The sequence below is a fragment of the Orbicella franksi genome, chromosome 1 (genome assembly GCF_964199315.1).
Source record: "Orbicella franksi chromosome 1, jaOrbFran1.1, whole genome shotgun sequence".
NCBI classification, from domain to species: Eukaryota; Metazoa; Cnidaria; class Anthozoa; order Scleractinia; family Merulinidae; genus Orbicella; species Orbicella franksi.
Window position 1 is genome coordinate 12172362 of NC_138145.1, and position 14699 is coordinate 12187060.

A 14699-nucleotide genomic window follows, 5' to 3' on the forward strand; every position below is an offset into this window, starting at 1 on the left:
CGCAAAGTGTATTGGTTAACCACCCTCTGATTTCACGACGACCAACAGTGTTTTTTAACGACGCAAGTTTCAAGCTAATGGGAGGAAAACCCGTGTCACAACGGAAATCTGTTGGAATATAAAGTATTTCAGATTTGTCACTGGGAGAACTGCATCCAAATCATGATCAAGAACAAACTTTGGGACTAAATTTTTGCTGTGTAAAATGCTGACCTTGGAACTATTTAAGCCAACCCACGTATGTCACAAAAATTAAGTTTGGATATGTTCTACAAATACTTCACTATTCTCCATGTCATCATATTCCTAACACAATTTTCAGACGTGCAGCCACTGTCAAGAATTCGTTTAGCACTCATTACGGACACACATTCAAGTACAAATTGGACTGGAGTTTTTCAAAGAGCTCTTGAACTCCATGGCAAGCGTCAACATCTGCAACACGAAGTAAAGTTTGAATTTCTTACTGTTTCTAAGACAGATTTACAGTCATTTGGAGATATTCTTGATTTGCTGTGTCACGAGTTGCTTCCTCAACAAGTTCACGCAGTTTTCTTGCCGTCTGAGGATTCAGTTCTCAATGAATTCATTCAGTTCATCGGACTCATACCAGTGCTTATTTTGGGGACAAAGAGAGACCCAGCTTTTGAAAATCAGGTACGTTCTTTGACGAAATAATAAACGGTAGAAATCAACAAGTCGATTAACTTTTACATCATCTCCATGGAAAACCTTTTCTTTTTTCAATTTTTTTTCTTATTTTGACTCTGATGGTTCAGTGAACTTCTTAGCCTTTTACATACTTACTGCTTAAAGCTTATTTTGAAATAAAAAGATCTCATTAGTATGCCGACGACTATGGCATATCATTACATAGGTAAACACGCCACATTTCGCAGTGTCACGGCCCAAGTCTTTTATCTAACCAGGCAGACATTTCCGAGAGTAATGAATATTTAATTTAATATTTGTAAACAGTTTCTTCAGAACTATAAAGAAAACTCATACTTAGTTTGGAAAACTCGGAATGCGTCGGATTATTAATTAATTAACATATTTTCTTTTATTTAATAGAAGGTGTTTAAGAATAAGAACTACAAATTCCTTCGACCTGCTTCGACTCGTCAATCTGAAGTGATTCAAGGAATTCTTGATTTTCTACAAGTTGACAAGTACGCCATTATATATGAAATGCAGGATGGAAATGATAAGCTGGCAAAAACGATTATTTCAGGAGGCAAAACAAATACTGGTTATGTCTTCGAGGCATTACTCCCCACCAAGGATTTGTACGATAGCGCGACCAAGGTTCTTGTAGCGGAAACATTGGTCAAAATAAAAATGCAAGAGGTCAAAGTAATGGTTTTAGCTTGCCGGGAGCACTCGGTGAAGACTGTGTTAGAAGTTGCGAGGGACCTGGGGATGGTTTCTGAGCATTTCCTGTGGATTGGAACAGAGGCTGTTGTTCGCGCCACAAGTAACACTTCCGTGGGGATAACTGTTTCAAACTTTATCGGAATCAAACTTAATACTTCAGAGGAAACTATAGGTAAGAATTAGTTTAAAGAGTGTTCCAAAATGCCCTCTTGCAATTGGTGGTCTGTTCTTCTCAACCAGTCAGGACAGAGATAGCGTTCCATGAATGTCGAGCCATCTAGGCGCAAAATTGAACTAACGGTAGCAAACTGGCTTACCTAGGTGTTTTTTTTGCACCTTTCACCAGTTTAATTTGCAAGTGTAAGGTAAGGAAACGCTGGCTTTAACTTGCCGAAAGTTTTTTTTGAACACCACTCGGCACTGCACCGCTATCTACATGATAGCCATACACTAAGCCAGATCGAAAGCACCCTATACATGGCCGAAAGAAAAAAAAATAGAGCGGTTTTTAATTGAGTGTCGAAAAGTAATTGGTTTTGCATTACCACCCTACATAATTGGCATTAAAAACTCGCGCCACCTTTTCATCCAATCAGAAGTAAAACCAGGAGCCATAATCGGGGACGATCATGGCTCCTGGTAAAACTTAACCCAACCGTGACTCTCTCGCGCACGTTTACACGCGCTTTGCGTCCTTTTTGCTTGGCCAGAATAATTACCTTGGTTTGGCCAGTTAACATCTATTTGTGGATGTTGTAGGCATGTTAAAGTGTATCATTATCGATGTTTGCATTTTATTATTGATTATTGCAGCAATGAACGCTTTACAGATTCTTTCTTCTCCAGTGAAAGCCGATTCTGTTGATTCATTTATTACTGTTTTACCTCCAACAAACGAGTCTTGTTTTGGTGATCAGTTTCGATGGATTTCGCGTAAAATGTTTGTAAGGTAAGATGTATTAAACACATATTTGGTGTATACCACCTAACACAAATGTCCATATTGCTTTGTCTTTAAATATACGTTGTTATTCAGCCTGGACTAGCTCAAAAACTGGTGTGTACAGTTCTTTAGATACTACGTATTCAATTAGTAATTAAATGTTACGACAGGCCCGATTTGTATCAAGCAGTCGTCGCCGTTGTGTTCTTGGGCAAGACACTTTACTCTCATAGTGCCCATCTTCACTCAGGTGCAAAAATGAGTACCGGCGAATTTAATGCTGGGGGTAACCCTGTGATGAACTAGCGTCCCATCCAGGGAGGAGAAAAAAATACTCCTATTACAGAAACCGGGATAAGCTCCGGCCTCATTGGCCACTAGGCTCGTATGCACACTTTACCTACCTTATGGACTTATTAAATTTCCTGTTCTTTTCACAGTCATCTTGGGAACGCAAACGCAAGTTCTTCGCTCAACCAGAAACTTCTTAGCGATACCTACACTATTTTAAAGCATGAAAACAATTCTGTGAAAGCGCGATCCTGGATGAAAATTGGAACATATCGATACAAGGAAAGTATTCAAATAGAAGGCAGCATTCTTCGACAACTCAGCCGCATTCCTCACAGCGAGGCAAAGGCTCTTAGAATTGTCACCATAGTACATGGTCAGTATCTTTACAAGGTCGGTGGTGTGTTAGGCTGCGAAGACGGAGAGCTTTGTACAAAGAAAAGCTTGCAACGAAGATCACTTCAACCGAGTTGCGAGGTAGGTGTGCCTTGTTATGAGCATGCGCAGTCAAGAATCACGAATAACACGAAACGACACGACACGAATCGAAACGACACGGAACAGTTGTATGTTTTCTGCGTATCCGGTTTAATGGTGGACCTTCTGGGCTTGATACAGAACAAGCTCGGCTTCAGTTACGAGCTCTATCTTGTCCCAGATGGGAAGTATGGCGCTATAGACGATGCCACAGGCCGTTGGAATGGAATGATAGGAGAGGTGTTATACGGACATGCAGATATGGCACTTGGCTCCATAACCATCAACGCGCAACGCAGTCAGGTGGTAGATTTCACTTCTCCTTACGGCGAGGTTGGCATAGGAATGATGATAGCGAACGGAAATATTGCCAGACCTTTGATAACCATGGAATTCCTTGAACCATTTGGCACAAGCTTGTGGCTTGCTATTGTGACAACAATTCTTACGATACTCCTTGCGCTGTGGTTCCTGGACCGAAAAACGAGGGAGTTTTATTCTAAGAGCAAACGCCCTTTCTTGGGGGCAGAAAAGAAGTACTTTAAAAGGAGACAAAGAGTGACACTGCTTGAAAGCATGTCCTACACGTGGAGCACGTTTGTACACGTGCCGGCTGGAAGTGGTTTCCCAAGAAGCTTAAGTTCTCGCTTTGTGGCTATTTTCTTCGCGTTCGCCATGATCATCCTCAGCAGCACGTACACAGCCAATCTTGCTGCCACCAAGGTGAAAGATGAAGCAGAACCACCGATAACAGGGATATATGATGAAAAGGTAAACTGACAAAGAACTACAGATTGTCTCAGTACTAACTTACTGAGGTCTCTTTGTCCCTGTCACGACATAACACTTTAGGCAACAGTCTTCTTAGACATGAGGTTTTTGTGACAATGAGCCCCACTATGGCCGACTCTCAGTTTGTAGCGGAACCCTAATGAAATAAACTCATTTCTAGTTCAAGGTTCTGAAAGGCACGAATCTTATGATGCTTTTTCCTCGGTGATTCTCCGTGTCTAAGTGTAGTCCCACTCTGCAACTATCGTTCTTTAGATTCAGTTCTGCTTGTTCAACAAAATACAAATTGTTTGACTACTGACCCCAAACGGTGTCATTCTCGGTATTGGACTGGAACTAGCTTGCAACTGAGGCTAATGCGGGAAGTCTTTTCAAATGCAAGTAACATTAATGATATTCCCTGCATGAGCCTCCTTTGCAAGCTAGTTCCAATCCAATACCGAGAAATGCGAGAATATAAATATGTCTTATTCATGGTATTTTACTGGTAATTCCTTAAGATGCGATATCAGAAGCCAATAATTTCTAGCTTTTCGATAGCCCAAAAGTTTTCAGTTTTATTTGTTCACGCTTGCAATTGTCCCCTAATTTGTTGATCTTATTGTCATATTCTTTTCAACAGATGTTAAACCCTCCCCCAGGCTTTCGCTTCGGGACACTAAAGTCGAGCAGCACTGAGGCCTACTTCAAGTTTAATCATGACCCACGCATGCGTAAGATATATCAGAACATGAAAGACCATAGCGTGGAAAATGTGTATGATGGTGTCAAGAAAGTAAAATCAGGGTAAAGTTTAGTTAAGATGGAAGCTTCGGCGTGTCTCAGTTATATTAAAAGAACTTCTCGCCAGTTACCAATGATTACAACCCTTAGATATAAGAGAATCTCGCCTCCAGAGCCTCACCCGTGCACTCATTGTTCATTGACAGGAGGGGTTCTCGTTTGGAAACTCTCTGTTCACTAATAAACTGACTTCTTTTCCCGAGTTTGCCTGTGTCACTGACCGAAGAAATCATCTTCTAATATATTTAGCAAGCTCAAAATCTATCTCATTTCGTATTATGCTAAACTGAAGAAGATTCCTTCCATCAATCTTTAGCATCTTTTACGATGCGCCAGTTCGTGAGCGTTCCCTTCTAAAAGATTTCGAAGTAGAAACGTTAGCTTCGTAGTTCACAGTGTTATGACGCAGTAATCTAAATCATGAATTACTGGACAGTACTGTACTGCACAAATACCGATCAGTAAATTGATACATGTCATCAGATTCGAATTTTGGCTTTTCTTATCAGGATGTATACTGGCCCTGATCTTGTATTCACTTTTGTCTTCAGGGAAATTTCAGTTTACATAGACGACCAACCTTACCTAGAACACATGGTCTCTTCGCAGCACAACTGTTCCCTGAGAATTGTGGGAGAGCCGTTTGGCATCTCTGGCTACGGACTGGTCCTTAGAAAACAATCCTCTTGGACCCAGCCCCTCTCAAATAGTATTCAGCAATTTAGCGACAACAACGTGTTAGCAGACCTATGGAACAAGTGGCTTGTACGGAAATGCTTGAAAAAGGAAGATTTTGAGAAAACGCCAGACAGATTGTCCGTATATAACTACAACGGCGTTTTTGTTCTTGTCGCGGCCGGAATTGTTGTCTCAATTCTATTCTTAAGCTTCGAACGCTTGGTGGCTTCTTCTCGAGCAAACAGGAAAAGAAACCCTCAAAAATTTGAAATGAGAAACTGTGGCAGTCATGAAAGGTTCGCTGATTACTTTGTGGAGAAATTTCCTTCCACTCCAGCAGGGCTGAATAGTGAGACTGAAAACAATGTTCAAAGCGTGGCGGAACTCACTTTCGCGTCTTCAAACCCAGGGCTGCAGCTTGAAACATTGGACTATCATCATGAAGAACCAGAAGCGAGTAGTGGACTTAAATTTCATTCAATTTGTTGAGTAAAGAATTACAATACTAGTAGGAAGTGATGCATGGTAAAAAAAGCAAAGGACAGGATATAGATTCCTCTTGTAATCAACAGTCGTTAATAATGTTAAATTCCCATGGACGTCATAGCCCATTACTGTTTTAATTTGCTTTCTCTTTGGTCTAATTCTTTACGACCGCGGTGCGACATTCTCTCCAGTCTCAGGGTCACGGGGTCAATTTAAGTACGTTGAACCAGAGACAACGGGCACCGAATTAGAGGAAGACTTGCCTCTCCCGCCCAACCCTCTCCCCCTTCTGCTCTTCTAAAAAATCTGTTATTCGGCTTAACCTCAATTTTTTTCTTCATAAATAAACTTTATAAAGCAGGAAATAATTGCTCACAGAAATTAGACTTTTTAATCTTCTGGGAGGGCATGCTTCCGCACCTGTTACCTTCTCCCGTTCCTGGATCTGTTCCTAGCATGAGAACCCAAGACCAACTTTGGCTCAGCCTTGAGCCTCTTTCTTGTACCGAGAAACTCGACAGTGTTTAAAAAAGCTCAAAAGTTATGATTTCGTGCGTGGCCCTTCCTCAGTATTAATTACCTGATCAGCATGAAACTTCAGCTTCAACTTCTTTATTGTTGCGCTCTATTTGCAGAGTTAATAAATAGATGTTACATATCTCTATGGAAAGACTACAAAAATATGTACATGGTAACCAGAGTAGCCATTGGCTTTCAAGCTGGTTTCCACCATGTTAGACTAAATGCCGTAGAACATAAAGTTAATTACAGATGAATGCACGAAAGCTTGACGTAGTTTTGAAAAACGTAGATAACTTTGCGAGTTCTCGTAAATTATCAAGACCTGGAAAGCCTTCAAGAAATGGAGAATGTAAAAGTGGTGCACGACAATTAAAAAAAACAAAACAAAACAAAAAAACAGCCAAGCAAACAGAAACATTGAGAGTGGATAGTTATCGTCCTTGAAAACAAGACAGAACTCGTTTGTCAGTTTCAGATCAGAAACATCATAAAACTTCGGCAGCGAAGTGGAGGAGGGCGGAGGAGGGCGTGATTTCTTCCCTGCTCGGCCCACTAAATGGGGTAGTAGTCGGGGTTCGGAGGGGAACGTTACAAGTACAGCTATAGCCCATTGAGAATTTTAACGGTGACTCTTCGTGCAGTTACAAATAAGTTAGAAACCTGAAGAAAAAGGAAGTTTTAAAAAAATTAAGACCAAGAGATTATGACCCACTTGCTTACAAACTCCTTCCCTTTCCTTCTTTTTCAAATCCCATGTTTTCACTCTTCTCCGATGCCAGGTTACACAGTCTGGTCGTATTGTTTCGTTTGTTGTTGTGGTGAAAGAGGTGAGAATTCACATTAAAGTGGCACAAATTAAAAACAAAATGAGTTAAATTACACAGCAAACTTTCAAGACTGGCAATATAGTTATCTCGCTGTCGGTAACATGCAGAAAAGCTCGACGATTGACTTCGGTTTCCTTGGTGGCAGCCCTTTGAAGTCCACTTCTCAACCCAACAAACCGAGGATGAGGCATATCTCGGATCGCCACCCTAAGCAACTCCTGGACACTTTAGAAGCTTTACGACAATGCAAAGAACTGTGTGATGTTGTTATAAAGGCTGGGAATAAAACCATGTTTGCACATCGGGTGATTCTGGCGGCGTGTAGCCCATATTTTCGGGCCATGTTCACCGGAGAGATGGCAGAGAGCAGGCAAATGGAGATAACAATCCAAGATGTCGATGAAACAGCGATGGAATTACTCGTTGATTTCGCTTACACAGCGTCGATTACTGTGGAAGAGGGCAATGTTCAGGTGCTTCTCCCTGCCGCTTGCCTTCTTCAGATCTCAGAAATTCAGGAAATATGCTGCGAATTTCTAAAACGCCAACTCGACCCTTCGAACTGTCTTGGTATTAGGGCCTTCGCTGATACTCACGCCTGTCGCGATCTGTTACGTATCGCTGACATTTTCACTCAACACAATTTCCAAGAAGTAATGGAAAGTGAGGAATTCCTGCTTCTACCAGTGACACAATTACTTGACATTCTCTCAAGCGACGAGCTAAACATTCGCTCGGAGGAGCAGGTATTTACAGCGGTTATAAACTGGGTCAAATATAGCGTTTCAGAGAGGCGATGCCATCTTTCGCAGATTTTACAACACGTCCGTCTACCGCTGTTATTGCCCAAATTCTTAGTTGGTGTCGTTGGTACTGATCCTTTGGTGAAAAGTGATGAATCATGTAGGGACTTGGTCGATGAAGCAAAGAATTATCTTTTACTTCCGGAGCAAAGGTTGCTCATGCAGGGGCCACGAACCCGACCACGAAAACCGACGAAATGTACTGAGGTACTGTTTGCAGTGGGTGGGTGGTGCAGTGGGGATGCCATCAGCAGCGTCGAACGCTATGAGCCACAGACAAGTGATTGGAAAATGGTCGCCACTATGAGCAAGCGACGCTGTGGTGTTGGTGTCGCAGTTTTGGACAATTTATTGTATGCTGTTGGGGGCCATGATGGTAGTAGTTACCTCAACAGTGTTGAGAGGTACGACCCCAAGACAAACCAATGGAGCAGTGAGGTTTCACCCACTTGCACTTGCCGGACCAGTGTTGGTGTTGCTGTACTTGATGGGTAAGTTAAGATATCATTGATAACTGGTTACCGTGTGGCCTTGTGGGAAGAATGGTAGTGGCCAAATGGTCTGTGACCTGAACCCTGTTCAGAAAGGTCTAGTTTCAAGCATGGTTGGGATCACTGTGTTCTGTTCTTGGTTGAGATACTTTACTCTCACAGCATCTCTCTCCACCCAGGGTATGTAGAAAGGAACTGGTGAGTTAATTGGCAAGGGTAACCTGACAAAATATTTGTGGGGGAGGAGGTAAGATGGCGCTATCTGCGATTGTTTAGCATGCATCCCATTCAGGAGGTGTAGCAATAATTCTGGCCATTTAATGCTAAGGAAATCAGATTTGAACATTTGCCTCTTGTGCCATAGTTTCAAATGAAGCAAATGAAACCTTTTGAGGATGCTTCCTTTGGATTTTTCCTTCTCCGATTGGTTTGTCAGATTTTCCCCTGAAATATTAGTTTTGATTCAAATAATATCAATAAATAGCAAATAAAAATCAATTTTCAATACAACTCTTCTAGGTACATGTACGCTGTTGGAGGGCAAGATGGTGTTTCGTGTCTGTACATTGTTGAAAAGTATGACCCTCAAGAAAACAGATGGTTTCGGGTGGCATCTATGAGTTCTCGTCGACTGGGTGTGGGTGTTGCAGTGCTCGACGGATATCTCTATGCCATTGGTGGGTCAGATGGTACTTCACCTTTAAACACGGTAGAGAAATATGATCCTAAAACAAATCGGTGGAGTCCAGTGGCTCCCATGGGAACAAGAAGGAAGCATCTTGGAGCAGCTTTGTTCCAAGATAAACTCTATGTTGGTAAGATTCTATAATATAAATTGATGATTCACTCTTGCATGTTACAGGTTAAACACAAATTTCCTTGAAAATTTTCATTGCACCAATAAAAAGCCTCAATTTCCTTGAAACCAACAAGTTGAAAACCGTTGAAAATTGTCCCTGGAGGCAAAGTGGACTTGCTTGTCCCATATCCCACACTGGAAGTTTCCCGTTTGAATATCACGTCGATGAGCAAATAAAAAGTGATTTACATTGACTAAACACATCATATGGAGATGTGCAATGGCCTCATGGTTAGTGTGACTCTGTATCGAGCAGTCTGGGTTTGAGCCATGTTAGGGGAAGACACAGTGCCTCCCTCCACCCAGATGTATAAATGGGTACTGGCAAATTTAATGCTGGGGGGGGGGGGGGGGATAACCCTGTGATGAACTAGCATCCCATCCAGAAGGGGTAGAAATATGGGCCACTTGGCTTGTATGCAGACTTTACCCACAAAACACAACAATAATAACCAGTCCATTCAAAATATTTAGGCATTCATTCATTCACAACATTATCAACTGAATTTGTTGTACAAAATAATGAGTAAGTTATTTTTTTTCTGTTTCTTTAGTTGGCGGGAGAGATGATGCAACAGAACTAAGCAGTGCTGAATGCTATGATCCAAAAACAAACCAGTGGTTTCCAGTAGTTGCAATGAACTCTCGCCGCAGTGGAGTGGGACTGGCAGTAGTGAATGGTCAGCTTCTTGCTGTTGGTGGTTTTGACGGCACCACTTATCTTAAGACTATTGAAGTGTTCGATCCAGTGTCTAACCAGTGGAAGCTTTATGGAGGAATGAACTATCGCAGACTTGGCGGTGGAGTGGGAGTTGTGAAACTGCCACTAAGTGATGCATTTGGATGTTAGACTGTATTTTGGCAAAGGCTGAGTGGTCAAGGTCAAGATGCAAGTACAGAATATGTTTGGTTTGGCATTCCATGAGCTGTTAGAACCGTTCAGTTTTGCTAGTTATTGTAATGAACCAGCATCAGTATTAAAACTCTACCGACAATACTGGAAGTGCTGTAGGTAGATCAGTGTGGAGATTTTGTTACTGACATTGATCTGGTGGTAAATAGTAACTGAACATATCAGCAATGCATGTTGTTCTGATAAGTAGCAAACCTTGGGACAATGCAAGAATTTCAGTCTAAATTTGTTGCAATAATAATATTGTTTTCTTGGTTTTATGTTTACCAGTCCTTTAGTCAAATCTGTAAATGATACTCTGAGGACTGATATCACAAGTCGTACATGGATTTGGACTGAAATATATTTGTTTTAACTGTAGCCATACCTTTACAACCAAATATGATGTTTAACTTCAACTATCTAAATTTCAGCTAGTTATCTTTTAAAAAGTTAGGTTAAACTTGAAAGTTCATTTTCTCGAAAGGTCATTATCTCTAAAAGTGACCCAAAATTTTTCAGCGGAAACTTAGTTTCAAATGTCAGCCACCTTGACATCCATCAGTCCAAGGAGACAACTGACATTTTCAGGCAAGGTGAAACCAAAATGATTGAGGACATGTTTATTCTTTTGAGTGAAGTCATTGTTGTTTTTACTATAATTTCCATTTTCTTAGCCAAGATGTCAAATATAACAAACTTGAGTGTCACAATGAGAAGTAATATTAAAGATGATACCTTAGGAAGTAAGCTTTCAAAACAAAAAATTATGTATGAAATAGCAACTTCTACCCACATAGTCACTTCAGAAGAAAAAACCTTTTGTTTTACCCTTTTTGTTGATTCATATTACCTATCCACTTTTAAAAAAGAAAATATGGACCAAAATAACCATAGGCTTAGGACTGTCTTGTTAACCATCCCAGAAAGGAGCACTTTTCTGGCCAATATCTGTTAAAATCACTTGAGCCTTTTAATGTTCAACTACGTTGGTGCTTGTTCAAAAAGAAAATTAACAGGAGAGAATGCTAAATTAAACACATTTATTTAACGTTTTCTATTAATTACATTGAATTGTAAAGAAATGTACATTCCCTATTAAAAAAGTAATTTCTAAAAGTGTAGTATTACTATATGGCTTGTCCATGCCACAATCCACCATAGGAGAAAAGATGGCGGCTGTACATTTTACCACCATACCTTGCGAACCTAACACAGCCTATAAGGCACTAAGAAAGCCAAATGTTTATAATATTTGTTCCTGTACAAAGGACATCGAGTAGCCTGGGTTTGAAGATTTTATAACGTTTCTGTACGTTTTTATAGACGTTTTTAAAGTTGTTGTGCGCTAAGAACTGTGGGTAAATGTACCAGTCGTCATCTTTTTTGCTACGGAGGATTGGTTCTTGATGATAGGCTACAGTATGAACAAAATTGTGCAATTCGGATGGTGTCCAGAACCCCTGGCTAGATCAGAACATATGACACACAGGAATACTACTCCTAACATGTTGCATGTAGCAGGTTACTTTCCTGTTCCTTACGCCTGGCATATCCAAAACGGTTGCTCATTTGGATGATTCCGAATTATCTGAATAAACCATATTAAGGATACATGAAGCACTTACCTTGCTGGTGTTCGCTGATCTTATATGGTTCGCGGGCTCACTGGTGTATACAAATCCCATCATGCACTTTGAGAAGTTCTCTTTCGGCTGCCATCATGGTAAGGTACTTGTCTGGAAGAAGTGGTGATGAAAAAATATCCGTTTTCATCTTAGCTTCTTGATCGCTTTGAGACCCTTGTCATAGCACATGTTACTCTCTGAACATTAAAAAACTACTGTGAAAATTTATTTTGTAAATTTGCTCCGTGTGCGAAGTATGATGGCAGAAAATAAATGCAAGTTAGGGTTAGGTGCACGGACCAATGTTACAAATGACGCTGGTCAAACTGCTTATGATCTAGCAATGTCCTCAGGTCTTGATTGTGTTACACAGAGGTTTACATCAAGTGTAGGGGATGAAATGTTGCAGAAGCTTACTAAACAGATAGTCGAAGCTATCTGTGAGACTTTGGCGAACGAAAGTTTTTCGTGAAAACCGTTGAGTGCAGTTTCCCAAGTCCTTTTTCATATGTTTCAATTATATATACTACCAAATACGCGTATTTTAGGGTCCTGTTAGGGGAACGATATAACTCTATTGCCAATATTCCACTGTGAAGAACGCCTTAGAATTTTGTACTGCGCAGTAACTGAGATCTCAAAGTGAATCTCGTTGCTGTATTAATTCCACGACTGCGTCTTTTTTGTTAAAATTTCGAGCTTCCTCACCAATTTCTTGTTTTTCTAGACGTGTTAGTATTTGTGTCAGTTCTCTCATGAGTTCGTATCATTTTCACAGGCCCTTGTAATTCCTGAGAAGTTTCAACACATTTTGCGTGTACTGAACACCAACATCGATGGAAAACAAAAGATTATGTTTGCACTGACCTCCATTAAGGTTAGTAAGGAGAGCAAAGTAAATTTTGCGTCATGCCATGGACAAGTGTATAATGTATGGGTTGCATTGAGGTATAGAACGTTTCTTCAAGTTAATTCTGTGTCGAGCATACAAATTTGTAGTTGATCACTTGAAGTGAAGTATCTTATCTCCAAGCAGGCATGTGTTCTGTTGTATTCGATATTTATGACACCACTGTGTTATTTTGGTATATTTGTTGTCATGATTTGAAAATGTAAGTCACATCAATTTTATTTGACACTCATTACATCCTAAAATGTGTTGTCAAACTGGTATATATCTCATATACCAAAATATTAACTTGCTGGAAAATTTTTTTTTTTTGCAAGATTTAACATAAGCACAAATGTATTTTCAATCTGTCAGGAGACACTGTCATTTTGACATGGCTAAGATTGCTGTGATTGTTTCTTTCATGTCTACAGTAAGTGAATCAATTTATATTGTTTGTAGGGTGTGGGACGAAGGTATGCAAACCTTGTGTGTAAGAAGGCTGATGTTGATATGAATAAACGTGCTGGAGAACTCACTGATGATGAGGTAATGTGATACTTCATACTTCTAAAATTGTATTCAAAATACACAGCTTACCATACAGTAGTTACCTATCAAAACAAACAGGTCAGTTTACTGTCTTGGATGTCATTCTCTTCATTGTCCATTTCTTCTCTTTTACTTTGTTTGATACAAGATGTTAAACTCATTTCTCATTGAACATTCCACAACAACCTATATTAATGCAATTTTTTTGTTTGTACTGGCAGGTGGAGCGAGTTATAACTATTATGCAAAACCCTCGTCAGTACAAAATCCCTGACTGGTTTCTCAACAGGCAGAAGGATATCAAGGATGGCAAGTACTCACAGGTATGGGAAATTGCCCTTGGACTTATTGTCAAGTGTGTTTGTTTTGAAAGACTTCTTGCCAACATCAGCATGCTTTGGTTTTAGATTCTTGCCAACAATCTTGAGAGCAAGCTACGTGAGGACCTTGAAAGGTTGAAGAAGATTCGTGCTCATCGTGGTCTTCGTCACTACTGGGGGTAAGCTTGTGTCTATTGTCAGTTGACTGGGTCTTGTTAATAAAAGGTAGTGCTTTGGTTAGTCATTAATCTGTTTGTTGAGCTATGACCAAACTGTGTCTGATAACTTACAAAAAAAACAACCCACAGTACAGTTCTTTTCCTTGTGCACAAACCTTTTGATGGAGAAACATGTTAGACCTCCTATAATGTTGGCAATATAAGTTTACAAGACTTGATTACCTGCACTTTTTAGAATCTATTTTACCATTCCCCAACACAAATAATGGTTATTCTTTTTTCCAGCATGATGATCCATTTGAGTGTCTTAGTTTGTCGCAGACTTTTCACTTTTGCAGTTTTTTAGTTGGCTATTTGGTTATTGAATTAACTACAATAGCTAGCAGTATGGTTTGTTGATACTACTTAATAACAGGTTGTTGACTGTCTGGATAATTATTCTGGCCCGTCACTACATAACTAACCGGTGAAACAGTGAGAATGTGAATTAATGAAAAGTATTCAAGTGGCACCAGGCACATAGACTCAGTTTGGTTTTTACACCGGTCAGAATTTTTTTCTGCTCTGTTTGTAAGCATGGTGCATGATCTTGTTTGAGACAGAGATCCTGTAAGAAGAATATTGATGCTCTTAGCTTTGGACTTGGAGTGTTAAGTCCTTTTTGTGACACAACTTAAAATATAAATATTCTTTTTCTTATAGCCTCCGTGTTCGTGGTCAGCACACCAAGACAACTGGTCGCAAGGGAAGAACTGTTGGTGTTGCCAAGAAGAAGAACTAAAGTGTAATCTTCTGTTAATTGTAATAAAGAACAGTATGATCACAGGTCTGTTTGGTGTTTTGTGGTTATTTCTTCACAAGCCTGACCCATCAGACAAGCATCTTTGAATCTTTGTCTGGTTAATTTATT

The 14699-nt window shown here is 40.2% G+C and overlaps 3 protein-coding genes across 3 annotated transcripts; all 3 read left to right on the plus strand.

Annotated features, from left to right (window-relative positions):
• Positions 1-264: 264 nt before the first annotated feature.
• LOC145478966 (glutamate receptor ionotropic, NMDA 1-like) lies at positions 265-6387 on the plus strand. The gene is made up of 6 exons (XM_081457220.1): positions 265-657; positions 1075-1549; positions 2191-2326; positions 2761-3859; positions 4503-4666; positions 5215-6387. The coding sequence occupies exons 1-6, from the start codon at positions 265-267 to the stop codon at positions 5828-5830; spliced, it is 2883 nt and encodes a 960-aa protein (XP_081313346.1). The 3' UTR covers positions 5831-6387.
• Positions 6388-6704: 317 nt separating this feature from the next.
• Positions 6705-12593, plus strand: LOC145490610 (kelch-like protein 20). The gene is made up of 3 exons (XM_081469698.1): positions 6705-8470; positions 8990-9285; positions 9884-12593. The coding sequence occupies exons 1-3, from the start codon at positions 7278-7280 to the stop codon at positions 10177-10179; spliced, it is 1785 nt and encodes a 594-aa protein (XP_081325824.1). The 5' UTR covers positions 6705-7277; the 3' UTR covers positions 10180-12593.
• A 4-nt stretch (positions 12594-12597) lies between these two features.
• Positions 12598-14605, plus strand: LOC145490918 (small ribosomal subunit protein uS13). The gene is made up of 5 exons (XM_081470035.1): positions 12598-12726; positions 13201-13287; positions 13512-13613; positions 13698-13789; positions 14492-14605. The coding sequence occupies exons 1-5, from the start codon at positions 12703-12705 to the stop codon at positions 14568-14570; spliced, it is 384 nt and encodes a 127-aa protein (XP_081326161.1). The 5' UTR covers positions 12598-12702; the 3' UTR covers positions 14571-14605.
• Positions 14606-14699: the final 94 nt, after the last annotated feature.